The sequence below is a fragment of the Eleutherodactylus coqui genome, chromosome 1, assembly GCF_035609145.1.
Source record: "Eleutherodactylus coqui strain aEleCoq1 chromosome 1, aEleCoq1.hap1, whole genome shotgun sequence".
Classification (NCBI taxonomy): Eukaryota; Metazoa; Chordata; class Amphibia; order Anura; family Eleutherodactylidae; genus Eleutherodactylus; species Eleutherodactylus coqui.
The window spans coordinates 42798420-42826288 of NC_089837.1; the positions used below are offsets into that span (position 1 = coordinate 42798420).

At 46.9% G+C, this 27869-nt stretch overlaps 1 protein-coding gene and 1 pseudogene across 1 annotated transcript; both read right to left on the minus strand.

Moving 5' to 3' along the window:
* LOC136615971 (zinc finger protein 208-like) overlaps positions 1 to 13080 on the minus strand; it is a 123962-nt pseudogene extending 110882 nt beyond the window's left edge.
* LOC136615987 (oocyte zinc finger protein XlCOF6-like) lies at positions 108 to 27082 on the minus strand. Its single transcript, XM_066594194.1, has 6 exons — positions 26944 to 27082; positions 16536 to 16700; positions 13124 to 13333; positions 12950 to 13073; positions 1044 to 1471; positions 108 to 947 (listed from the first exon to the last, which is right to left on the minus strand). The coding sequence occupies exons 2-6, from the start codon at positions 16611 to 16613 to the stop codon at positions 108 to 110; spliced, it is 1680 nt and encodes a 559-aa protein (XP_066450291.1). The 5' UTR covers positions 16614 to 16700; positions 26944 to 27082.
* Between the last annotated feature and the right edge of the window lie 787 nt (positions 27083 to 27869).

Below are 27869 nucleotides of genomic sequence, written 5' to 3' on the forward strand. Positions count from 1 at the left end.
AGCTTCTTCCCATGGTGACGTCTCTGATGCTCCTTACATTTTTCATTAGTAGCAAAACATTTCCCACATTCTGAACATAAATATGGCTTCTGCCTTGTGTGAATTCTTTAATTCTTATCAAGATGTGACTTATTTGTAAAACTCTTCCCACATTCTGAACATAAATATGGCATCTCCCCTGTGTGAGTCCTCTCATGTTTAACAAATTGTGACGTATCTGCAAAAGATTTCCCACATTCTGAACATATATATGTCTTCACCTTTGTGTGAATCCTCTGATGTCTAACAAGATCTGACTTATCTGTAAAACTCTTCCCACATTCTGAACATGAATTTGGCTTCTCCCCTGTGTGAATCCTCTGATGTCTAACTAATTGTGACTTATCTGTAAAACTCTTCCCACATTCTGAACATGTGTATGGTTTCTCTCCTGTGTGAATCATGTGATGTTGAACAAGATGTGACTTATTTGTAAAATTCTTCCCACATTCTGAACATGAATATGGCTTCTCTCCTGTGTGAATCCTCTGATGTTTAAGAAGATCTGACTTATCTGTAAAACTCTTCCCACATTCTGAACATGTATATGGCTTCTCCCCGGTGTGAATCCTCTGATGTTTAACAAGATCTGATTTACCTGTAAAACTCTTCCTACATTCTGAACATGAATACGGCTTCTCCCCTGTGTGAGTCCTCTCATGTTTAACAAATTGTGACTTATCTGAAAAACATTTCCCACATTCTGAACATGTATATGGCTTCTCCCCCGTGTGAATCTTCTCATGCTTAACAAGATCTGATTTTCGTGTAAAACCTTTCCCACATTCTGAACATGTGTATGGCTTTTCTCCTGTGTGAATTTTCTGATGTGAGGCAATATTTGATTTATCTTTAAAACATTTACCACATACTAAACAGGAATAAGGCTTCTCTCCTGTGTGGATTCTCTGATGTGTAATAAAATTTGATTTGTGTGTAAAGCATTTTCCACATTGTGAACATGAAAATGTTTTTTCTCCTGTGTGAATTCTCTCATGATTAACAAGGACTGATTTGTGCTTAAAACATTTCCCACATTCTGAGCATGAATATGGCTTCTGTCCTGTGTGACTTTTTTCCTGTGTAACAAGATGCGATTTTCTTGTTAAATATTTCTCACATTCTGAATTTGAAAATGTTTTCTCTTCTGAATGAATTGTAAGATGATCTTTGAGTTTGGAATTTCCATATTCTGAACATGGAAATTGCTTCTTCCTTGTGTGACTTCTGTCATGCATGATACAATTAGCTTTATCTGTAAAATATTTCCCATATTCTGAACAAGAGTATGGCTTCTTATCTAAACCGTGATATTGTGGCTGCATATGAAAGGTAGTGAGCTTCTCTCCCAAAGAGTGCTGAATGACATCTTCTTCTACTATATAATTAGGCGATAACATGAAGTTTCCATCAGAGTTTTCACTGGGATTATCTGTTAGGATTAAAATGGATTAAATTATATATCTTTATCTTCAAATCACAAAGTAGACAAACTTATAATGTGCTACTGTAAGCAGCGAGGTATCCTTCAGCCAAACTGTTGGGAAATTTCCCAGCAGTGGGGGGCAGTAGGGGACTCCCAACTCGTCTCTCCCCAAGGGATTTTCCTATAGTGGAGAGAGAGTGGTGGATGGTTACACGGCTTTCTCCAATGTTTTCCACAAGAGCGTGGGAAGAGCGGGCGGGGCTAGAGGGATCCATCCTCTGGTAACACCCCTCTATAATTGCTATGGGGAATCTCTGTGAGAAGCCCTATAGCCCCATTCCTTCTCTCTAGCCCCACCCTCTCTCTCTGTGCTATGGGGATATTCCTCTGGTTTCCCAGAGCAGGGAGAGAGAGAATGGGACTATGGATTAATCCCCCATAGCAAGAAGAGAGAGCGGAGCTATGGGGGTTTATCCCAGAGCAAGGAGAGACAGAACTGGACTGTGGATTAATTCCCCATAGCAAGAAGAGGGAACTGAGCCTAAGCTGCACTCTCTCCCTGCTATGGGGAAATCCCAAAGTCCTGCAGGACTTCTTCTCTCTCTCTCCTCCTGGAGCAGCTGCGCTTTTTAAAGCACAGCTGCTCCAGTGAATGGGCAATTTTCATGCGCATAAAGCTCAGGTCTTCTGTGTATGAAAAATAGCTAGAGATGAGGGAACGTGCTCGTTTAGAGCAATTACTCGAACCAGTATCGCTTTTTTCGAGTAACTGCCTAATCGGGTAAAAAGATTTGCAGGGTGCCGGGGGTGAGCACGGGGGGGGGGGGGGGGGGGGGGGAGAGAGCGAGCTCCCCCCTGCCACACCCCGCTCCACCCCAGCGAATCTTTTCGCCCGAGTAGGCAGTTACTCGAAAAAAGCAATGCTCGTTCGAGTAATTGCTCTAAACGAGCACGTTCGCTCATCTCTGAACATAACCCATTCACATGATTTCACACACGCGAATGGCAATTTTTTAAATGCACATCTATTTGTTTGCAAAGGAACCCTCATCTGACTGAGGCTTCAGGCTGGAAACACTTTAGGTTTTTGATGCAGCTTGAGCTGTGCATAGTGATTAAAATGTTGATGCTTTGAAGCAGCGACAGCAGACTAAATGCTTGCTGATGTATATATTATACTGAGACATGGATACATCCATTGGTTCACAGCAGCACAACAAGTATATTGCAAGTGAAAATGTTAAAACAGCATTTCTTAGGGCCCCTTCACACTAATATCTGCTGAGGGCTTTCCACAGCGGAAAACTCACAGCAAATACGCTTTAAATCCGCATTGGCCAAATCTGCACCTGTATTTTATTATTTTTTTAAAAACAATATAGTGGCATGTAACATAAAACCACCAAGGTATTCCTGGAACACAGAAATAACATAAAGGGATGTAACAAAAAGACAAAAGAATGGGAATGATATTACGAGAAAAAAAAGGCGCATTAACAAATTAGGTGGTCTGGGAAGCAAACAGACTCCACATCCAGTGAGTAAAAGAAACAATGACCCTTACGAGGTGAAGGATGGAACTTGTCTGGCATTTACAACCAGATGCAATAAAGAACACCGTACAAAGCAGGATTGGAGAATACACAATTCCACTTACATTAGCGGGTCAGAATTACGTAATCCACTCGCAGAAAATAGAATGCAGCATGTTTTATTTAATCATGGGTATCCACGACATCGAGACCACTGTGCTCTATGGTCACAGATATACGAGCAGCCCATACACAATTACATGGTATACGGACTGCGGGTACCCGCGTTATTGCTAAGCGACGGCACGGTAAATGTAAACAAATAAAAAGGTGTACTGCGCATGACTGCCTGCGGGAGTATACAGTTATGCGCAGTACATTACGAGGCCATGTGCAAGGCCACGACCGGGCTCAATTCTGGGATCACCCCATCCCTGCTACTGAGGTCAAGAAATACCCCACAAAAAAGCATGGGAGGAGGTGGGATACCCAGTTTTATTGCCCCGTGTGCCCATCCCAAGAAGGCCTCCGTAATTACCCGTTTTCAGACATACCACACAGTTCACTTTATTCCTTTTTTCTAAGATTTAGGGAATGCCAAAAAGGGTAGGGGGATTCTTTTTAGGGAGTCAATTTTTTTGTGCACAAGTGTGCGATGCGGCCTGGAATTTAGGGCTCCTACCCACATGCGTTTTCTTAATGCTGCAATATCGCTGCGTTTTTTTAACGCGATTGTCAATGGGACTTTCTAATGTTAAAAGCGCATCGCACAAAAATCGCAAAGCACAAACTTGCGATGCGTTTTTAACATTAGAAAGTCCCATTGACAATCGCAGTAAAAAAACGTAGCGATATCGCAGCGTTAAAAAAACGCACGTGGGTAAGAAACCTTATTCAGTTGTACCCTAAAATGCAATGGGTGTTCCCTCCATTATAGGCCTAGCCATGTGTCCGGTAAGCAGATTGGGGCTACAACGGGTATGCTTCTGAACACGGAACAAACAGGGGGATCCATTTTGGGGTGAAAGTCTTCATTCCTATGTGTGCTGTACAAAAAAAAACTGTTTTAAAATGACATAATTGCCAAAAAATGAAAATCATATTTCTTTCCTTCTGCTTTGCTTAGATTCATTCAAAAACTGTGGGGTCAAAATATGCAGTACACCCCTAGATGAATTTGTTAAAGGGTCTAGTTTTCAAAATGGGGTCATTTGTGGGGGTTATCCATTGTTTTGGCCGCTCAAGGGCTCTACAAGTGGGCAATGGGGCCTAAAACACCTTCAAGCAAAATATCTGTTCTGAAAGCCACCGGCTGCTCCTTCGGGCCCCGTTGTGCGTGCAAACATATTAGGGCCACAACAGGTATGTTTCTGAGCACAGGACAGACAGGGTGATCCATTTTGGGGTGCAAATCCCTATTTCAAGTGCACTATAGAAAAAAAAAACTGTCTTTAAAAATGACATTCTTGCAAAAATATGAAATGGTTTTTTTCTCTTCTAAATTGCATTAACTCCTGAAAAGTAACTGTGGGGTCTAAATACTCCTGACCCGCCTCAGTGAATACATTAAGGTTAGAGATGAGCGAGCGCACTCGTCCGAGCTTGATACTCGTTCGAGCATTAGGGTGTTCGAGATGCTCATTACTCGAGACGAGCACCACGCGGCACTCGACTCCATTACATTTCCTTCCCTGAGAAATTTGCGCCCTTTTCTGGCCAATAGAAACACAGGGAAGGCATTACAACTTCCTCCTGTGACGTTCCAGCCCTATCCCACCCCCCTGCAGTGAGTGGCTGGCGAGATCAAGTGACCCCCGAGTATTTAAATCTGCCCCGCCCGCGGCTCGCCACAGACACACGCTAAGAGAGATCAGGGAAAGTGCAGCTGCTGCTATAGGGAGTGTTAGCGTCTTCAAGAACCACAACGGTCCTTAGGGCCTCAGCTCACCTAGTGCACTACTGCTGTGGGTGCTGTGAGCAGTTTTGCACAATTTTTTTTTTTATGTATATCGGGCGTGCAGGCTGTAGCGTTCTCAGGCTGCAGTCTGTACTTCAGTATAGGGGCAGTATTGGTCAGGAAGGGACAGTGGTAGTGTAGAATCCTGTCTACAAGAACCCCAACGGTTCTTCTTAGGGCAACCTGTGACCGTGTGCATTTAACTCGTGGTTGCTGGGAGTTGTAGTACCTGTAGTGGCTGCTGTGAGCACTTTTGCACAATTTTTTTTTAATGTATATCATGCGTGCAGGCTGTAGCGTTCTCAGGCTGCAGTCTGTACTTGAGTATAGGGGCAGTATTGGTCAGGAAGGGACAGTGGTAGTGTAGAATCCTGTCTACAAGAACCCCAACGGTTCTTCTTAGGGCAACCTATGACCGTGTGCATTTAACTCTGTGGTTGCTAGGAGTTGAAGTACCCCTGTATTGCACAGCAGAGCCTGCGTGTAGCCTTCATTTAAACATATTTCTGTCCGCACTTTGTGTTGCCTCACTGCAGTCTGCCTCTAAGTGTACGCCAAGAAACCACACATTTTCTACAACGCTCTGTTATACGTGTGCTGTCTCAGAAGTTCACGGTCTGCCCGACGCCCATAGATTGAAAGTGCAATACACACTGCATAGCCTCAGCCTGCATTGCATAGTAAAATAAGGAGATTTTTTTAAAAATTCCTTTTTACGGCTACCGGTGACCCAGTGCATTTGCCTGCGTGGCCTGTGGGACTTCACGTCCATCCAAACTGCATAGTTCACAGCACGGCCTAAGTGCAGCCTTCCTTATAATTTATCTCTGCCTTCATTTAGCGTTATATTACTGCTGGCAGCCACCAACTCCGCGGCAATAATTCACAGACATTTTTACACCGCTCTGTCTCTGCTCGATTCTTAATCCAGCATGCTGAGGGGTAGGGGTAGGGGCAGAGGACGTGGACGCGGTCGAGGACGCGGAGTCCCAAGTGAGGGTGTGGGCATAGGACGAGTTCCTGGTCCAGGTGAATCGCAGCCGGCTGCTGCGGGAGTAGGAGAGAGGACAGTTTCTGGGGTCCCCAGCTTCATATTGCAATTTTTGGGTCCACGCGATAGACCTTTATTAAAAAACGAGCAGTGTGAGCAGGTCCTGTCGTGGATGGCAGAATGTGCATCCAGCAATTTATCAACCACCCAGTCTTCTACGCCGTCCACTGCTGCAACTCTGAATCCTCTGGCTGCTGCTCCTCCTTCCTCCCAGCCTCCTCACTCCATGAAAATGACACATTCTGAGGAGCAGGCAGATTCCCAGGAACTGTTCTCGGGCCCCTGCCCAGATTGGGCAACAATGGTTCCTCTCCCACTGGAGTTTGTCGTGACCGATGCCCAATCTTTGGAAAGTTCCCGGGGTCCGGGGGATGAGGCTGGGGAATTCCGGCAACTGTCTCAAGAGCTTTCAGTGGGTGAGGAGGACAATGACGATGAGACACAGTTGTCTATCAGTGAGGTAGTAGTGAGGGCAGTAAGTCCGAGGGAGGAGCGCACAGAGGATTCGGAGGAAGGGCTGCTGGACGATGAGGTGACTGACCCCACCTGGTGTGATAAGCCAACTGAGGACAGGTCTTCAGAGGGGGAGGCAATTGCAGCTGCAGGACAGGTTGGAAGAGGCAGTGGGGTGGCCAGGGGTAGAGGCAGGGCAAGAGCGAATAATCCACCAGCTGTTTCCCAAAGCACCCCCTCATGCCAAGCCACCGTCCAGAGGCCAAGGTGCTCTAAGGTGTGGCAGTTTTTCACTGAGACGGCGGACGACCGACGAACAGTGGTGTGCAACCTTTGTCGCGCCAAGATCAGCCGGGGAGCCACCATCAACAGCCTCACCGCCACCAGTATGCGCAGGCATATGATGGCCAAGCACCCTACAAGGTGGGACGAAGGCCGTTCACTGCCTCTCCCCCTGGGCCCCAACCTGCCACTGAGATCCAACCCACCTCTCATGACACAGGCACGACCGTCTCCTGGCCTGGACCCACACCTTCACCTCCGCTGTCCTCGGCCCCATCCAGCAATGTCTCTCAGCGCAGCGTCCAGCTGTCGCAAAGAGAATCGTCGGAGCGAAAGCACAAATACGCCACCACGCACCTGCACGCTCAAGCTTTAAATGTCCACATAGCCAAATTGATCAGCCTGGAGATGCTCCCCTACAGGCTGGTGGAAACTAAGGCATTCAAAAACATGATGGCGGCGGCAGCCCCGCGCTACTCTGTCCCCAGTCGCCAATATTTTTCACGGTGTGCCGTCCCAGCCCTGCACGACCACGTCTCACGCAACATCGTACGTGCCCTCACCAACGCGGTTACTGGCAAGGTCCACTTAACAATGGACACGTGGACAAGCACAGGCGGGCAGGGCCACTATAGCTCCCTGACGGCACATTGGGTGAATTTAGTGGAGTCTGGGACCGAGTTAGAGCCTGGGACCGCTCATGTACTACCCGCCCCCAGAATTGCGGGCCCCAGATCGGTGCTGGTATCTGCGGTGGTGTATGCCACCTCTACTAAACCTTTTTCCTCCTCCTCCAACGCAACCTCTACCTTGCAATCAAGACTTGTCAGCAGCAGCACGTCGCCAGCAGTCGGTGTTGCACGGCGCAGCAGCACAGTGGTGGGCAAGCGTCAGCAGGCCGTGCTGAAACTACTCAGCTTAGGAGAGAAGAGGCACACGGCCCACGAACTGCTGCACGGTCTGACAGAGCAGACCGACCGCTGGCTTTCGCCACTGAGCCTCCAACCGGGCATGGTTGTGTGTGACAACGGCAGTAACCTGGTGGCGGCTCTGCAGCTCAGCAGCCTCACGCACATGCCATGCCTGGCCCACGTCTTTAATTTGGTGGTTCAGCGGTTTCTGAAAGGCTACCCACACTTGTCAGACCTCCTCGGCAAGGTGTGCCGGGTCAGCGCACATTTCCGCAAGTCCAACACGGAAGCTGCCACCCTGCAACATCGGTTTAATCTGCCAGTGCACCGACTGCTTTGCGACGTGCCCACACGGTGGAACTCTACGCTTCACATGTTGTCCCGGCTGTATGAGCAGCGTAGAGCTATAGTGGAATACCAACTCCAACATGGGCAGTGAAGTGGGAGGCAGCCTCCTCAATTCTTTACAGAGGAGTGGGCCTGGATGGCAGACATCTGCCAGGTCCTTGGAAACTTTGAGGAGTCCACCCTGATGGTGAGCGGCGATACTGCAATCATTAGCGTCACCATTTCCCTGCTATGCCTGCTGAGAAGTTCCCTGCAAAGCATAAAGGCTGATGCTTTGCGGGCGGAAATGGAGGTGGGAGAAGACAGTATGTCGCTGGATAGTCAGAGCACCCTCATGTCTATATCTCAGCGTGCGGAGGAGGAGGAGGGGGAGGAGCCTGAGGAGGAAGAGACAGCTGGGCCGACTGCAGAGGGTACCCATGCTGCTTGCCTCTCATCCATTCAGCTTGTATGGCCTGAGGAGGAGGAGGAGGATACTCAAATCGATCTTCCTAGTGAGGACAGCCATATGTTGCGTAAAGTACCCTGGCACACATGGCTGACTTTATGTTAGCATGCCTTTCTCGTGACCCTCGTGTTAGACGCATTCTGGTCACTACGGATTACTGGGTGTACACACTGCTTGAACCACAGTATAAGGAGAACCTTTCCACTCTCATTCCCGAAGAGGAAAGGGGTTTGAGAGTGATGCAATACCACAGGGCCCTGGTGGACAAACTGATGGTAAACTTCCCATCTGACAGCGCTAGTGGCAGAAGGCGCAGTTCCGAGGGCCAAGTAGAAGGGGAGGAGCGGAGATCAGGCAGCATGTTCAGCGCAGGCAGGGGAACACTCTCCAAGGCCTTTGCCAGCTTTATCGCTCCCCAGCAAGACTGTCTCACACCTCCCCAGTCCAGGCTGAGTCGGAGGGAGCACTGTAAGAAGATGGTGAGGGAGTACGCAGCAGATCGTATCACCGTCCTCCGTGATGCCTCTGCTCCGTACAACTACTAGGTGTCAAAGCTGGACACGTGGCCCGAACTCACGCTGTATGCCCTGGAGGTGTTGGCGTGCCCTGCGGCTAGCGTCTTGTCAGAGAGGGTGTTTAGTGCAGCTGGGGGAATCATCACGGACAAGCGTACCCGCCTGTCAACTGACAGCGCCGACAGGCTTACACTCATAAAGATGAACAAAGCCTGGATTTCCCCAGACTTCTCTTCTCCACCAGCGGACAGCAGCGCTACCTAAAGACCTTTGTCAATCTGTGTATGATAGTCGTCCTCCTCCTCCGGCTCCTCCTCCTGAAACCTCTCGTAATCACCGCGAACGGGCAATTTTTCTGTGGGCCAAAAGGCTCATAACTTATCAAAATAATATTTATCTGTTTCAATTCTCATTTAAGCATTGAAACTTCCACCTGAACCAATTGTTTTTTAGACTGGGCTGCCTCCAGGCCTAGTTAAAAATTAAGCCACAGTACGCTAAGCGATTAATGGGTTTCACCTGCCCTCTGGGTTGGGCATGGGCAATTTTTCTGGGGTACATTCGTACTGTCGGTACAACAATTTTTGGGCCCTCGCCTACAATGTAATCCAAGTAATTTTTATGGGCTTCGCCTGCACTCATGGTACACCACTGTGTCTGGGGTTGGCCTACACTTTTGCTACAGAAATGTAACTCTGTTCTGCCTACCTATACTTCTGCCACAGTAATGCTACAGGGGTCTGACTATACTTCAGCAACAGAAATGTTACTTCGGTCTGCCGATACTTCTGCTCCTGAAATGTTACCTTGGTTGGTGTATACTGTTACTACTGTAATTTTACTAATACTGGGCTCTGCCCATAATGCTTCAACGGAAATGTTACTGGGGCAGGACTATACTGCTATAACAGAAATGTAACTAATAGTGGGCTCTGCCCATACTGCTTCTACGTTACTGTTTCTGGGGTCTGACTATACTGCTACTACTGAAATGTTACAAATGCAGTGCTCTCCCTACACTGCTGCAAGGGAAATGTGAATCTGCTGCTTTGCCCATACTGCTTCAATGTTACTGTTACTGGGGTCTGTCTGCACTGCTGGAACTGAAATGTGACTGGGGCATGTCGCAACTGATACTACTGAAATGTTACTGGGGTCTGTCAATACTGCTGGAACTGAAATGTTACTGGGGTCTGTCTAGACTTATACTACTGAACTGTTACTGGGGTCTGTCTATACTGATACTACTGAAATGTTACTGGGGTCTGTGTATACTGCAGCAAATGAAATGTTAGTGGGGTCTGTCCTCACTGCTGCCAATGAAATGTTACCAGGGTTTGTGCATACTCTTACCGCTAAAATGTTACTAATTCTCGGCTCTGCCTATACTGCTGCTACTGCAATGTTACAGGGTAGTGGAAACGGAGGCTTCCCAAAGACATGATGGTGGCGAGGCCGCGCTACTAGGTTCCACAGGCGCGACAACTTTTCAGCGACACAGTCACTGAGAAGGTGCATATAACCACGGACACGGGGACAGGACACGTACTGCCTCAAAAATTTCCCCGTCCTCCTCCTCCAACAATGAAAACATTCTTGGCCGAAGCCCACCTGCATTTAATCTGACGTTACCTCAGCTGTGCTGGGCAATGCAATGGGATTTATTTATGTACCACCGGTGGCTTCCTGGGACCCTCCCATGCTGTCGGTCCACACGGACTTCACATTAGGGAGTTGTACCTGCTTGTGTATACTTATAAAAAAAAACAAGTCTGACTGGGGCATGCAGTGTGGGCCGAAGCCCACCTGCATTTAATCTGACGTTAACTCTGCTGTCCAGGGCACTGCAATGGGATATATTTATGTACCACCGGTGGGTTCCAGGGAGCCACCCATGCTGTCGGTCCACAGGGACTTCACATAGGGGATTTGTACCTGCCTGTGTCTATGTATTAAAAACCCAAGTCTGGCTGGGGCATGCAGTGTGGGCCGAAGCCCACCTGCATTTAATCTGACGTTAGGTCAGCTGTGCTGGGCACTGCAATGGGATTTATTTATGTACCGCCAGTGGCTTCCTGGGACCCTCCCATTCTGTCGGTCCGCACGGACTTCACATTAGGGAGTTGTACCTGCCAGTGTATACTTATAAAAAACCCCAGTCTGACCTGGGCATGCAGTGTGGGCCGAAGCCCACCTGCATTTAATCTGACGTTAGCTCTGCTGTCCAGGGCACTGCAATGGGATATATTTATGTATCGCCGGTGGGTTCCAGGGAGCCACCCATGCTGTGGGTGCACACGGAATTCCCATTGCGGAGTTGTACCTGCCTGTGACTATTTATAAAAAAAACCCGGTCAGACTGGGGCATGCAGTGTGGGCCGAAGCCCACCTGTATTTAAATGTGACATTAGCTCTACTATCCGGGGCACTGCATTGGGACAAACTACAGGAGCAATACAGCGCTAATGAGACGTGCACAGCTACGCTAGCATTGGAGTCCGCTGTAGGCCCGCGATTGCTGAGGGTTTGTGCAGAGGCCTATGTCCTGGGTGCAGTGACAGTCCGCTTCCTGCCTAGGATTGCTGAAGCTGTGGGTCGAGGCCTATGTCGTGGGCATGGTGCAAGTCTGCCATGTTTGGCCGCTCAAATCAATTTTTTGTTCATGTCTTGAGTTTCCTAGGACCCACCTATGCTGTTGGTGCAAACTTAGTTCCCATCGCGGTGTTTGACCTGTCTGGCACAAAGACACTGACTGACTTGGGTAGGGGGCAGAGTGCAGACGACTTTCCCCCTTGCAGTGTCGATTGAGCTATGCGACACCTTGACAGAATGAATAGTGTGTGGCACATGGGTTCCCCATTGCTATGCCCACGTGTGCAGCTCCTGATGGAGGTGGCACAGGATTGGATTTCTCATTGCTTCTGTACAGCATTGTGGGCTATCGCCCCGCCCTTTAGGGCAGCTGAAGGCTGTGCAGGGACACTTTGGTATGCGCTGTGGACACTGGGTCATGTGGGGGGGGGGGGTTGGGTAGCATGTAACCCAGGAGAAGAGGCAGCGGTGTGTCCCGCAGGCAGTGCTTGTGCTTAGTTGGAGGTAGTGTGGTGCTTAGCTAAGGTGGGACCTGGGAACCTGAAATGCAGCCCAGCATGTTGCCCCTCACCTGCCCTATCCGTTTCTGTGTCGTTTCCATCACTTTCTTGGGTTTTGCAGATTTTCACCAATGAAAACCTTAGAGAGCATCGGCGATATACAAAAATGCTAGAGTCGCCCATTGACTTCAATGAGGTTCGTTACTCGAAACGAACCCTCCAGCATCGCGGAAAGTTCGACTCGAGCAACGAGCACCCGAGCATTTTGGTGCTCGCTCATCTCTAATTAAGATGTGCATTTTTAAAATGGGGTCATTTGTGGAGGTATCTATCATTCTGACACCTATGAGCCTTTGCAATCTTGGCTTGGTGTAGGAAAACAAAATTCTCCTCAAAATGTTGATATTTAATGTTAAATTTGTACGGCTCCTAAATGTTTTTTTTTTTTTTTAAACTAACGTTTTTCCAATGTGCTTCCAGAATAAAGTAAACAGATGGAAATATATATCTGATCAGAAATTTGTACAGTATGTTTGCACATATTTGACATATTGCAGTTGAAAATGTGAATAAAAATTTCCAAATTTTGGCACTTTTAAATTTACACATTCTATGGGTCTGTTTTTACCACCTAAATATAGTACAATATGTGACGAAAAAACAATGTCAGAATTACATGGGTATGCAAAAGAGTTATTCTACGTGACACATGTCAGATTTCCAAAATTTGACTTGGTCATTAAAGCGCTAACAGGCTTGGTCACTAAGGGGTTAACACAAACCTTGCAGGATTTTTCTGATAAAAAGTGCATCAAATAGTCTGAAAAATATGCTGGCTGTGCATATATGTCTTTATTTGTATAACATAATATATATCCTGTAGGTCTCTCCTTACCCTGTGATATCGGAGGCTGGTGATTCTCCATCATAATGTCCTTGTACAGATCCTTGTGTCCTTCTAAATACTCCCACTCCTCCATGGAGAAATAGACAGCGACATCCTGACACCTTATAGGAACCTGACAACACAATGATACCATCATTACCCAGAATCCTCTAGTGCTGTTACTGTATAATTACCCAGCATTCCCAGCAGTGTCACCTCTCCAGTCAGCAGCTCAGTGATCTTGTTGGTGAGTTCTACGATCTTCTGCTCATGTATCAGTAAGTGAGGAGGAGCCTCTGTGATGGGGCTCTGGCTCCTGCTCCATCCTCCTGACTCATGGAGATGGCTGTTGGGAGTCGTACCGTCACCTGATGTCTTCACTATTATGTAATCCTGTGTATGGAGAAAGTCATGTAGAGAAATGAATTCCAACTGTCTACTGAAGGAGGAATATAGAGATTGTGATCATGTTGTATCAACCTCTGGTGAGACCATATCTGGAATATTGTGTTCAGTTCTGGAGACATCATGTACAGAAAAACATTGAATATCTGAAACACAAAACTTATCAGGAAAGACAAAATACTTCATCTGTATAGCCTGTAAGAAATAAGGGAGCGGGAGGACATGATGGAAACCTTTATGTCGGGGTCACATGGGGAAGAAATCTCGCGGAATGCCCGCAGTGGGACCGTACGGAAATTCAGCAAGATTTCTGCAGCAAAATGGCAGCTACAAAACCTGCAGCGTTTGGCATGGGTTTTGTCCGCCTATATTCCACTGCCACCATCTCTCCCCATAGAGAGGAGAGAGCTGACATGGGAAACTGCGATACAATTGACATGCTTCAGCTTTGAATTCCATGCAGCACGTCAGTTTCAGGGCGGCTTGGCCGCAACAGACTGTCTTTTTGCAAATCTCATCTGCTTTGCTGCTTAGGCTTAGGTTTAAGATTGCCAGTGGAATTTCTGTGCGGAATGTCCACACGTAAATTCTGCACCAATTCCGCCGCATGTGAACCCAGCCTTAAACAGGAAGAAAGAAACTAAACACAAGAACAAGGAGGCACAATCTTCAATCAGTGCAAGTGGAGATCAGAAGCAATTTCAGAAAATATTGTACTAGAGGCATAGTAGATGCTTCTGAAAAAAATACCTTCCAGCGTAAGAGGTTGGAAAATCAACAATAAGTGACTGTAAACCTGCCTGGGATAAACATATATCTATCTTAACAGATGGATAAAAAGGAAATATAAGGGCAGACTAGACGGACCATGTGCTCCTCCTGCTGGCAGTCTGCATTGTTTCTATATAGATGGGAGGAATTGAGCTAAGCAGCAGCACATGTGAAAAAGACTTGGGTATGAGTATACTAATAGATCATAGACTGAACATGAATCAGTAATGTGATGCAGCAGCCAAAAAGGCAAACACAATTCTGGGATGTATTAAGAGAAGCACAGAGTCTAGATCACGTGAGGTCATTATTCCCCCTCTACTCTTCCTTAGTCAGACCTCATCTGGAATACTGTGTCTAGTTTTGGGCAGCCCACTTTAAAAAAGACATTGACAAACTGGAGCAAGTTCAGAGAAGAGTTACCAAGATGACGAGCGGTCTGCAGATCATGTCCTATGAGCAACGGTTAAAGGATCTGGGAATGTTTAACTTGCAAAAAAGAAGGCTGAGAGGAGCCTTAATAGCGGTCTACAAATATCTGAAGGGCTGTCACAGTGCAGAGGGATCAGCCCTATTCTCATCTGTACAAGGAAAGACTAGAAGCAATGGGATAAAACTGAAAGGGAGGAGATACAGATTAGATATTAGATTAGAAATTAGAAAAAACTTTCTGACAGTGAGGCTGATTAATGAGTGGAACAGGTTACCATGGGAGGTGGTGAGTTCTTCTTCAATGAAAGTCTTTAAAAAGAGGCTGGACAATATCTATCTGGGATGATTTAGTGATCCTGCATTGAGCAGGGGGTTGGACCAAATGACCCTGGAGGTCGCTTCCAACTCTACCATTCTATGATTCTAGATGTCAAACTATTAGCAAAATCCAAGTCTCCAGGACTAAAATGATTATTTTGTGCTTTAAAGTCCCTCTACATTGCTGGCCACCAGGGGTCTCCCTTTCTATTAGCTTACTTCCCATTGCCAAATGACTGACAGAAGACACTAGGACTTTAGACAAGCTGCGGAGGAGGGGAATGAGTTATTGTGGTCATTGAACTGTATAGAGGGGTAGGGGACAAGAGAAACAGAGAATAGCATATATACTGCCTACAAACTAATAGTAAATTACTGTTTACTCTGTTTAGCTAAAGAAATCACACCTCTCCTGCTCACTCACATTTTTAATTCCAAACACATAAAATTACATGTTATAAAAGGTACCATTAAGACTTCTCTCCATGCTTTTACGTGTTTCAAAGCTAACTGACTTTTTGATCACTGCTGTGGACAGGGGTCTTTATACAAAGCTGGCATTCTCCTACTTGTTGTTCTACTATAAACCACTTGCCTCATGGCTTTCCTGTGCCCCGGGGACCTTTAGATGAAAACAATCACATCATGTGAAAGTAAATTTTTCTATTTGGTAGTGTTCTGTCTGTTGCAGAGACTTAGAGAGCAGAATCTGCAGTTCTCTGTGTACAATCTATAGAACACAGCACAGATAACATAGCAGCAGGCACCTACAACCAACACTGAGACTAAGATATACAATCTACAGAGCAGGGAAATGGGAAAATACAGGATTCAAGTCATAGAATAGCAAGAAATAGAACGATTCCTCATGTACACACTGCAGATTATTCTGAAAAAGTTAGGTGCTTTAGATAAGGCTAGGGCTTTGACCGAGACAAAAGGTCATACAGTCAAAGATTGTAGTACAGGCCTGCAACATCACAAACTGATGGAAGTGAGTGTGGTAGCATTGTGTATCACAAGTTTATTTTGTGAGGCACAGCATTATTGCATTCTCATCCATTAGGCCTCATATCCACGGGGAAAATCAGGCCCGCCGCGGATTCTTCATGCAGAATCCCGCAGCGGGTCCCTCCTTTCCCGCAGACATGAGGCCTAAAAAGAAGAATTTACCTACCTGTCCGGATGCTGCGGATCTTCCCTCCGTCGCGGCCGAATCTTCTTTCTTTGGCCCGGCGGATGTGCTCGACACGCCGGCAGCATGCCGCGCGCATGCGCTGTGCACTCTTCTTTTTTTTTAACTCCTGCTCTCCCGCGCAGGAGGGCAGAAATTCAGCTGTGGGTGTGCCACGGATCTGGACGGCTTCCATAGGCTTCAATAGAAGTCTGCGGAAGCCGTCCCCGCGGGAGACCCGCACTAAAATGGAGCATGCTGCGGATGTTTTCCCGCACACGCAATCCGCGCCTCAGGGGAAAAATGACATCCGCTGTATTTAATTTCCTGCGGGTGTCTAATGCATCCCTATGGGACACGGATCACGCGTGCGGAACACCCACTGCCATGGACATGAGGCCTTAGTTTGCAATGTCATTTGACTGTTTTGATCTGTTTTGCCTGTAAAGTCACTGTAGCCCCTAGTCTAAAGATCATAGAAACAAAAAAGTTTACCTCTCCGGTCAGCAGGTAGATGATCTCCAAGGTGAAGTTTAATATCCTCTTGGTAATCTCATTGCTGTGCCTCTCCATCTTTGGTCGGTTAATCAGTAGATGGACTGTTTTGGAGGATAATATGAGACAACTGGATTAACTGGATGGTTTGAGCACGGTCGTCATCTTTATGAAAAAAAGACAGCCTGTAAATCATACGAAGTACGTCATCAGGTGTGACATACAGAACCTCACTTATTGATTATTGAGGGAAACGGCTTCTCAGATCATTCAGCACATTAAAGGGTTGCTTTGAAAATGAATATATGTGGCATATCCACAGCCATAGGACAGCCCATAAAGGTCAGATAGGTGGGGTTCACCTCTTGGTGGTATCTCAGCTGTTCCCATAACTGCCATAGGAGTTAAACAGTGGATAAAAACAAGAAACCAGGATGTGATTCAACAGCCACCAGCAGATATAACGTGTTTCAGGGCAACAAAACCCCTTCATCAGATAAAGCTGGACTGTAGCTGCACTGAACGCTTAATTGGAGAGAGAAGTAACAGGATTCTCTCTTCTGGGCGCAGGTAAGCATTGAGTACAGCTATAAGGCCTCCTTTACACGGGCGACACGGCATCGCTGCGAGAAAATCACAGCGATATCGCATCGCTGCACTGTATGATATTGCTGCGATTTTCTCGCAGCAATACCGCGATTTTGTAGCACTACAAAGTCGCATGTGATGCTACAAAATCACACGGCCTTGTAGCATCTGCTACTGTCAAAGTTGCATCGCATCGCATGCAAACCGCGTTTTCGTGCGATGCGATGCAACAGAGAGGAAGGCTCCATAGAGAAACATGGGCTACAAAACCTCGCGTGTCGCGGGCATATCGCCGGACCTGCGAGGTTTGTGTGTCATTTAGTAGCATGCTACAAAACATCTCATGTGTGAAGGAACCCATAGGAAAGCATGGGCTTCACATACATGCGATTTTGTAGCATCGTAGCAATGCTACAAAATCGCGCAACTTTGTCGCCCGTGTGAAGGAGGCCTAACAGTGCAGAGCCCAGCTTTATCAGATGAAGGGGTTTTGGCCCGAAATGTGTTATATGCTGCTTTGAATAAAAGAGAAGTCTGGCCTCGCCTTGGTTGTGTGAAATGTGATTGTTCTCAATAAGAGAAACCAAGTAATCTAGAATTTCTCCAGTTACAAAAATATATGATGTTAATGCGAGCTTTCAAACCTACTCAGGGTTCTTCCTCAGACATAATGCCTGAGAGAGAATCCTGAGTGGGTTTGAAAGCTTACGTTAACGACATGTATTTTTGTTAGTCATTTAAAGGTATCATATCTACTATATTACTTGGTTTCTCTTGGTTGGGAACAATCACGTTATGTTCGTAACTAGAAAAATGTTCGGCCACAGGTAATTTTGTCTGTCTTTTTATGTGTGGGGATAAGATCTCATCCTCGCTTTCAGCTTTTGCCCTGTTTCCCCAACATAAAGGCCCCAATAAGACATTTACTGCAATGGATCAGGTACACAACATCGGACATGGAACATGTGAATGTCTCGGGATCTTCTAGTCCTGCTGTGTGTTGGGGATTTGTATCCTGTCCGCCGTCAGGATACATTCATTCCACACTATTGACCATGTGCGCCACATCCTAGTTTTATCCACCCTCTGATTCACCACGCTCACTCACTTATAGTGTAACCATTACCTCGATCCACGGCACAGATTGTGCTATTATTGGCGAGGCCGTTCGCTAGAATCAGCAGGACTGCACTGTCTGCTGGGAACACTCTGGGATGCTTCCCCTTTTAGTATCCTTAAGGGCTTCCACATACTTGCATTTTGTTAACGCTACGCTAATGCTGTGTTTCTTTAACGTCATTGTCAATGGGGCTTTCTAATGTTAAAAACGCATTGCAAGTTGCTTTGTGATTTTTGTGTGATGCGTTTTTAACATTAGAAAGTTCCATTGACATTCGCGTTAAAAAACGCAGCATTAAAAAAAAAACACACACAAGCGTATGGGCACCCTTAGAGTTAAAAGGGTTGTGCTAAGTCATAAACTTATCACCCATCCATAGGATAGGCGATAACTAGAGATGGGCGAGCACCAAAATGCTCGGGTGCTCGTTGCTCGAGTTGAGCTTTTCGTAATTCTCAGGTGCTCGTTTTGAGTAACGAATCCCATTAAAGTCAATGGGCGACTCGAGCATTTTTCAAGGTGACCCATGCTCAGCATATGGGGAGCTTGTGTGAATCAACCGAAAACATCTGAAAGTGATGAAAACACCACAGAAATGGATAGGGAACAGCAGGGGGAGCATGCAGGGCTGCATCTGAGGCTCCCAGGTCACACTATTAAGCCAAATTGTGGGCAAGAGCCTGGCGGTCACCCTCCTAACAATTTACTTGGGACAGACGATAATCAGCAAGGCACATGCACTGGCACATCTTAGCTAAACACCCCACTAGGTGCAACCAAGGCCAATCAACGTGTGCGGGTGATATTACTGCCTCTTCTCCTGGGTTACATGCTGGCATTGCTGTCCAATCCCCCACACAAGCCTGCATCCACAGCGTACTCCAATTTTTCCCAGTGCAGCGTTCAGCTGGCCTCATGCCACACGGTCACTTGATAGCCACACCACCCTCATGTCTATTTATAAGAGACACACACTGCAGAGGGTTGTTAGGGCCTGGCAGCGACCTTCTTTGAAAGTGTGGGCGATAGCCCACATTGCTGATGAGAATTGCTGATAAATTAACGTACGATTATAATTCCAATCCCATGCCACCTCCCAGTGTACAAAGAGTATAAGGCGAACCCCTGATAGATTTGTTGACCAAGAGCATAGGTGACCCCCTGAAACATTAGTGTACCAACAGTATAGGCGAACCTCTGAAACATTTGTGTACCAAGAGCATAGGCGACCCCCTGAAACATTAGTGTACCAAGAGTAGAGGCGACCCCCTGGTTGGCCAGAATGTGTGTAATGTGAGGGTCACGGGAAAGGCAGCTTAACATGAAATCAACCATGTGTGCCAGGGTCCCAGTACGCAACACATTGCTGTCCTCCCTAGGAGGATGACTCTGAGTCTCCTACTCCTCCTCTTCAGCCCATACACGCTGAACACATGTGAGGGAAGTAGCATGGGTATCCTCTGCAGTGTGGCCAGCAGTCTCTTTCCCTCCCTCCCCCATCCTCCTCCTCCTCCTCCTTCTCCTCCCCTTCTTGCTATACGCACTAAGAAACAGACGTGAGGGTGGTCTGGCTATCAAGTGACATATTGTCACCCCCATCTCATGTTGTATACGCAAAGCGCTGGCCTTAATGCTTAGCAGCGACCTTCTAAGCAGGCAAAGCAGCGGGATGGTTATGCTGATAATGGCCACATCGCCGCTAACCATTTGTGTAAACTCCTCAAAGTTTCCTAAGACATGGCAGATGTCAGACATCCATGCCCACTCCTCTGTGAAGAACTGCGGAGGCTGACTACCACTGCAATGGCCATGTTGCAGCTGGTATTCTACAATGGCTCTACGCTGCTCGTAAAGCCTGGCCAACATGTGCAATGTAGCACTCCAGCGCGTGGGCACGTCGCACAACAGTCGGTGCACTGGCAGCTGGAAGCGATGTTGCAGTGTCCTGAGGGTAGCAGCATCTGTGGTGGACTTTCTGAAATGTGTGCACATGCAACGCACCTTGCTGAGCAGCTCAGACAAATGGGGGTAGTTTTTAAGAAAGCGCTGAACCACCAGATTGAACACGTGGGCCAGGCATGGCACGTGTGTTAGTCTGCCAAGCTGCAGAGCCGACACCAGCTTATGCCCATTGTAACACATGACCATGCCTGGTTGGAGGTTCAGCGGTGAAAGCCACAGATCTGTCTGCTCTGTCAAACCGTGTAACAGCTCTTGGGCAGTGTGTCTCTTGTCACCTAAGCTCAGAAGTTTCAGCACGGTCTGCTGACGCTTGCCCACAGCGGTGCTGTAGTGCCTCGAGCTACCGACTGCAGACGACGTACTCACACATGGTAATTGAGAGGTGGAGGAGGAGGGGAGGGTGGAGGAAGTGGCATAATAAGCCGGAGAAACCATCACCGAGGTCGGACCTGCAATCCTTGGTGTGGGTTGCACGTGAGCGGACCCAGGGTCAGACTCAGTCCCAGCCTCCACCAAGTTCACCCAATGTGCCATTAGGTTAGGTGGACTTTCCCAGTAACTGCGTTGCTCAGGGAACGGTTTATGTTCCGTGAGACGTGCTGGTGTAGAGCGGGGATGGTGCACCGGGAAAAGTAATAGCGAATGGGGACCGAGTACCGAGTGACGGCTGCCGCCATCAGGTTGCAGAAAGCCTCAGTTTCTTCTAGCCTATATGGCAGCATCTCCAGGCTGAGTAGTTTTGAAATATGCATGTTTAAAGATTGTGCATGCGGGTGGGTGGCCGCGTATTTCCGTTTTCGTTTCAATGCTGGGGTTAGCGACAGTTGAACGCTGCGCTGTGACACATTAGTGGAGGCAGTGGAGGACCATGGAGGTGAGGGTGTGGGTGCAGGCCAGTAGACGCTCGTGCCTATGTCCTGGGAGGGAGATTGCATCTCTGTGCCAAGTTGTGACACAGGGGAAGAGGTAGTGGTGTAATCTGCAGGCGGTGAATGGCCTTCGTCCCACCTCGTCGGTTGCTTAGCCATCATATGCCTGCACATGCTGGTGGGGGTCAGGCTGGTAGTTGTGGCTCTGCTGCTGATCTTGGTGCGGCACAGGTTGCACACCACTGTTTGTCGGTCATCCGCGCTCTCAATAAAAATCCTCCAGACCTTCGAACACCTAGCCCTCTGCACAGAGGCTTGCTATGAGAGGTGTTGTAGGGAACAGTTGGGGGATTATTTGCTGTGGCCCTGCTTCTCCCTCTGGCTACCCCACTGCCTCTTCCAACCTGTTCTAGTGCTGCCCTTGCCTCCCCCTCTGAAGCTCTGTCCTCAGTAGGCTTAGCAACCCAGGTGGGGTCAGTCACCTCATCGTCCAGCAGCTCTTCCTCTGAATCCTCAGTCTGCTCCTCCCTCAGACTTACTGCCCTAACAACAACCTCACTGACAGACAACTGTGTCTCATCGTCATTCACAAAAAGCTCTTAAGACACTAATTGGAAGTGCCCACCCTCATCACCCTGACTCTGTGAAAGTTCCAAATTTTGGACATTGGTCACGACAAACTCCTCAGGTGGCTACTGAACCATTTTTTCTGACTCAGGGCAGGGACCCGAGAATAGTTCCAGTGAGTATGCCTGTTCTGAATCTCTCCTTTTCCTGGAGTGATGAGGCTGGGAGGAAGGAGGAGCAGTCCCTTGGCTGGCGTGAGTGGACTGCTTGGAAGACTGGGTGTTGGATAAATTACTGGATGCGTTATCCGCTATCCACGTCAGCACCTGATCGCACTTTTGTGCTTGTAATAATGGTCTACCACGCGGACCTACAAAATGTGAGATGAAGCTGGGGAGTGAAGATATTCGGCGCTCTACTAATCAGTAGGCACTGTTTCACCCCACCCAGGACCTCAGCCTCTGCCCACACCCTCATTCGGATGCCCACGTCCACGACCTCGACCCTTATCCTTAGTCTTCACCATGTTGGATAAAGCACTTGGACTAAATGCTACGCAAAATGCAAGTTATTTTGCATATACTTATAGGCCAAAAAAGACAGAATAAATAGTGTATACTTTTGTTAGATACTGCAGATTCATAGCCTCCAGAGACTGGCAGATACAGTACACTCTCAGCAGGCCCAAAAAAATTTAAAACAGTGTATGCTGTTCTTAAGATAGCACAAATTCACAGCCCACAGAGACTAGTATATAGAGTACGCTCTCAGCAGGGCCAAGAAAATTTAAAAGAGTGTACATTGTTGTTAGATTGCACAGATTCACAGCCTCCAGACACTGGTATATAGCGTACACACTCAGCAGGGCCAAAATAAATTTCTAGTGTGTATCCTGTTGTTAGATAGCATAGATTCACAGCACCAACACACGGGTATATAGCGTACGCTTTGAGCCCCCCAAAAACTAAAAAAAAAGAGAAATGATAGTTTTGTTACTTCCTATATACTCTGTGTACACCCCTGTCAGTACACTGCATATAACCGGTAACAGTGGGCAGAATACACCCGGGATGCTTGAAAAAAAAAATTGTGCGCACTACTGGTCCCAGCCAGCCAAACTGCTGATGCACACAATGAGAGGAGTAGTAGTCCTAAAAAGGACTGTTGGATTCTTGTAGTAAGGATCCCTGCCTAACTGAAACCTAATCCCTACACTATTGCTTTCCCTATAGCAGCAGCTCTATCCCTCAGCTCATGCAGCATGCGTCTGAGGCCAGCCGCTGGTGACCAGAGTTTTAATACTCGGCAGTCACCTGATTCCACCAGCCACTCACTGCTGTCGACGTGCACAGGGTTGGCACATCACAGCAGGAAGTGGTAAAGCCTTCCCTGCATGTTTAGTGGCTAAAACATGGCTCTAAACATGCGGGGAGGGGACATAAAATTTTCTCAAGCACCGTGTGGCGCTCGCTCGAGTAACGAGCACCATCAAGTATGCTACTACTCAAATGAGCATCAAACTCGCCCATCTCTAGCGATAATTTTATGATTGGTGATGGTCTAACTGCTAGCACATTCATTGAGCTCCAGAACACCTAATAAATGTTTATGTGATAAATTAAATAATGTACAATCAATCATAATATAACAATATATAAATATCATATCAGTTCTATAAATACATAAAAATAACGTGAATATTCCACCAACATACATGGAAAGCTAAATATTAAGTCACCACATCATGGAACGAATATCAAATAATCGGGGCTGTGGAGTCGGAGTCCGGTTTCGGTGGAGTTCTGTAAAACACCATAACTTATTCAATGCAGAATTTGTTGCAGATTTCATTTCATAGTTAGCAAAGTTTTGTAAAATTGTATTCCGATAAATATATTTTATGTTTCATCTAAATAGCTTGATTATTTTATCCTGAGAGTGGATTCAGATGACTGTATATCGGCTCTGTTTTCACGCCCAGCCGATATAGGGTGTCCTCATCTGCAGGGGGAGGGGGGGTGAAAGAGCCAGGAGCAGGAACTGAGCTCCCGCTCCCTCTCTGCCTCCTCTGCACTATTTGCAATGAAAGGAAGCGGGACGGGGGCGGGGCTAAGTTCCGAGAATTAGCTCCCGTCTTGTCTCTCCCCATTGCAAATAGTGCAGAGGGGCGGAAAGGAGGCAGAGCGGGGGCGGGAGCTCAGAGCACTGCTCCTGGCTCTTCCATCCTCCCCCCCTGCAGATGAGGACACCATATATCGGCTGGGCGTGAAAACAGAGCCAATATATGGTCGTCTGAATCCAGCCTAATGGTGATGAAAACTTAAAAGCATGACTCATATATGAATGAGTCAGAGTTGGTCAGGGAAAATTGAGGGGTCAGAGTTTTGGCTTAGCGACTCCACAGCGCTGTAACCAATATTATATAATATCCATAAAGTGTCAATTAAACAATTATAATCCACACCTGTGAACAAGTCCTTTATGAAAGTATATATCATCCAGTCCAATTTCTAAGCTGAGCTGGATCCTAGATAATAGGTTTCACATGAAGTATTTGGCTATATATATGGTTGGTGATGGTATTTCTATCATAGGAGTGGTAGTAGATGGGAGGTCTCCCAGACAGCAGGCAGAAGTGTCTGCAGCTGTCCTCTACCAAACAGCTGCAGACACAAGTGTTCTGTTGTGCATAACTGTGTATGGAGGCAGCATATGGTACCAAAACTGGACAGCACCATGGGGTTGTATAAGGACTTTAGGAAATTTCATACAGTATCTAAGTTTGACTTGACTGTAATGGGGTTCACCCGCTTTTTACCCAGCTTTTTGTTTTGTGGTATTTTTACCCAGCTGTGTGGTATTTTCAGCCACATCTGTGATGGAACCTTTAGCTGGAGGTCCTGACGCAGATCTAAACCCACCATAACAGAATTAGCATCTAAAAGATAAAGTTGAGTGAATCAGCTACCAAATCGGAAAGCCCCTGGAATCGATTGCACACCGGCTGAGCTCCCCAATCCCCTGCCATTGCAGATGCTAACAGCACTCTTTTGAAAGATTGGGGAAACCAAATCGTTGCCAAAACATTGGATACGATCAGTTTTCATGCTGCTTCCCAAAAAAGGCGACCCAAGAGAATGCTCAAACTACCGGATTATAGCCCTGATATCTCATGCAAGCAAAATCCTACTGAAGATTATACAAAAACTCAAGGAAGAGAAACAAGAGACCAAACTGCAAATCTCTGGTGGATCATGGAAAAGGCCCAGGAATACAAGAAGAAGGTGTGCATACGCCTCATCCATTACAGCAAAGTCTTGGATGCATTGACCACGAGAAGCTGTGGCCATGTCTAAGACAAATGGGAATCCCGGGACATCTGGGGCAACTCAGACAGTCATTAGATGTGAACCAAGAGGCTGCAGTCAGAACCTCCAATGGGAACACGAAATGGTTCAGAATCAGGAAAGGCGTACGCTGAGGCTACATTGTTCAACCGGCATGCAGAGGCGATCTTGTGGAAATGTAATTTAGACTAATCCAACATCGGGGTCAAGATCGGTGGAAGAAACATCAACAATCTCAGATCTGTAGATGAAACGAAAAGTTAACCCCTTAGTGATGAAGCCTGTTTACGCTTTAATGACCAACTCATTTTTCTGTTTTTCTCACCGTCACATTCCAGGGACCATAAATTTTTAGTTTTTCCGTCGACATATCTATTTTTTGCGGGACATGTTGTATTTTCTAATGGCATTGTTTTTGGGTGCGTATAATATATTCTATAACTTTAAGTAATTTTTTTCCCAGGAGAATTGGGGGGAAAAAAAGACATACAGTTATTTATGTTTAGCTATTTTTGAAAAAAAAACCTTTTTTTTTTTTTTAAAGATTTCTTTTGTGTCGCCGCATTCCAAGAGCCATAGCATTTTTATTTTTCTATTGACGGAGCCCTATGAGGGCCTGTTTTTGGCAGGGTGAACCCTAGTCTTCATTTAGCCCACTTTTGGAAACAGATAACATTTTGATTGCTTTTTATTCCATTTCTTTCTAGAGGCAAGATTAACAAAATCTGCATTTTTGGCATGTTTTTTAAAAAAATTTTTAACTGCATTCACCATGTGGTGTAAATGATACGTTATATTAATTCCACCGGCCAGTAAGATTATGTCAATACCAAATTTATATAGGATTTTTTCTTTCTTGCAAATGTCTCATTTAAAAATAAAAAAAAAATAAAAAAAATGTTTTAGATATATTTTGTTTTTAATTGCTGCATTGGAAGACCCCTAACATTTTTTGTTCTCAATCGTGCTGTATAAGGGGTCTTTTTCTGCAGGTTTTGATCATTTCTATTCCGATTTTTGTAAGGCGAGATAGGCAAAATTCAGTATTTTTCCTCCGTGTTCATGGCGCGCGCTGTGCGGGTTTAATAATGTACAAACTTTTTTTTCTCTAAATAAAAAAAATCCCCCCAAAAAGTAACATAAAGCGATCATATACTTACAAGAGGGCAGGTATATACACCACTGATCCCCCAACCTGCAGACAGCCAGACTGCTAAATAGAGGAGCCAGTAACCCGCGTGAAGTGGGGGCGGCTGCTTAGTGCTTGTTCCTGCACAGAAGAGTAGATACAGGGTGTCAGGCCACATGGTACTTGTAGTGCTCCATGCAGGCTCACAGCCTAATCATGCCACCATATTTGGATCCAGCAGGTTGTCCTGCCTCCCACAGATGAACCCGTTCAGCACCGGCCCCCCGGGCCCCACTGCATGCTACTGATAAATACAGACGCTCGTACTCCGGCCACATAACAGGAGCTGCCGTATTTTTTCTTGTATAACATGCGGGGGTTTTTTGTCAAAAATCATCTTATACACGGGACGCCGCCATTATAGTGTTCGTTTTCATTCGAAGCGATCCAGCGAAAACTTAGGCCTCATATCCAAGGGGAAAATCAGGCCCGCTGCGGATTTCTGCTGCAGATGTACAGTAATTGTCTTATTTTTCATGCAGGAGATCAATTGAGATATGAGCAGTATGAGCGCCCGCACGCGTGATCCGCACTAAAATGGAGCATGGCGCGTTTTTTTTCACGCGCATGGAATCTGCAAATCACTTAAAATACCATCTGCGGCTATTTATCTACCCGCGGGTGGTCTGAACTGAAAGAAGCCGCACAACACAGAACCGCGTGGAGAGCGCTGATCCGTAAAGTGTCCGAGAGGCGGCCGACTACACGGATACAGAGAGAACATGTCTGACCTCATCACAAGCAACAACCCTCCGGCGTCTCTTACCTGCCGGCCGGAGTCACACGCAGGGGTCTGATACGGGTCTATGATGTAGTGACCGTCTGGTGTGAATGTAGCTGATATCGGTGACCACTGTCTATGTATGTGTATATATATGTATACACATATACACTGTATATGTGTATATATATATATATATATATCCTCTGGGTACAAGTCTTTGGCTGATAACAGAGAGAACAGCAGTGACCGTGATGGCTGAAGGACCTGTGATGATGTCACCACCATGTGATCAGTATATTAGGGGCGGCGCTCAGCAGTGACGTGAGGTGGTGGCTGAAGGACCTGTGATGATGTCACCACCATGTGATCAGTATATAAGGAGGCGGAGCTCAGCAGTGAAAACTGGCAGATGATGGTGATGTGACAGGAAGGACAGATACAAACGCCTACAGCATGCAGAACAGGCAGAACGTTATATGGCGGAGGGACTTACAGAGGAGCGGCCCCTCACACAGCGACCGGCCATAGGAGGAGGCGGCTTAGTATTATACTTGTACATAGATGAGGCCTCTGCAGGGTATCGGTCACACAGTTACATGTAGGGCACCATGCAGGCTTACAGTGGAGCGGCCCCTCACACAGTGACCGGCCATAGGAGGAGGTGGCTTAGTATTATACTTGTACATAGATGAGGCCTCTGCAGGGTGTCGGTCACACAGTTACATGTAGGGCACCAAGCAGGCTTACAGAGGAGCGGCCCCTCACACAGCGACCGGCCATAGGAGGAGGCGACTTAGTATTATACTTGTACATAGATGAGGCCTCTGCAGGGTGTCGGTCACACAGTTACATGTAGGGCACCATGCAGGCTTACAGAGGAGCGGCCCCTCACACAGCGACCGGTCATAGGAGGAGGCGGCTTAGTATTATACTTGTACATAGATGAGGCCTCTGCAGGGTGTCGGTCA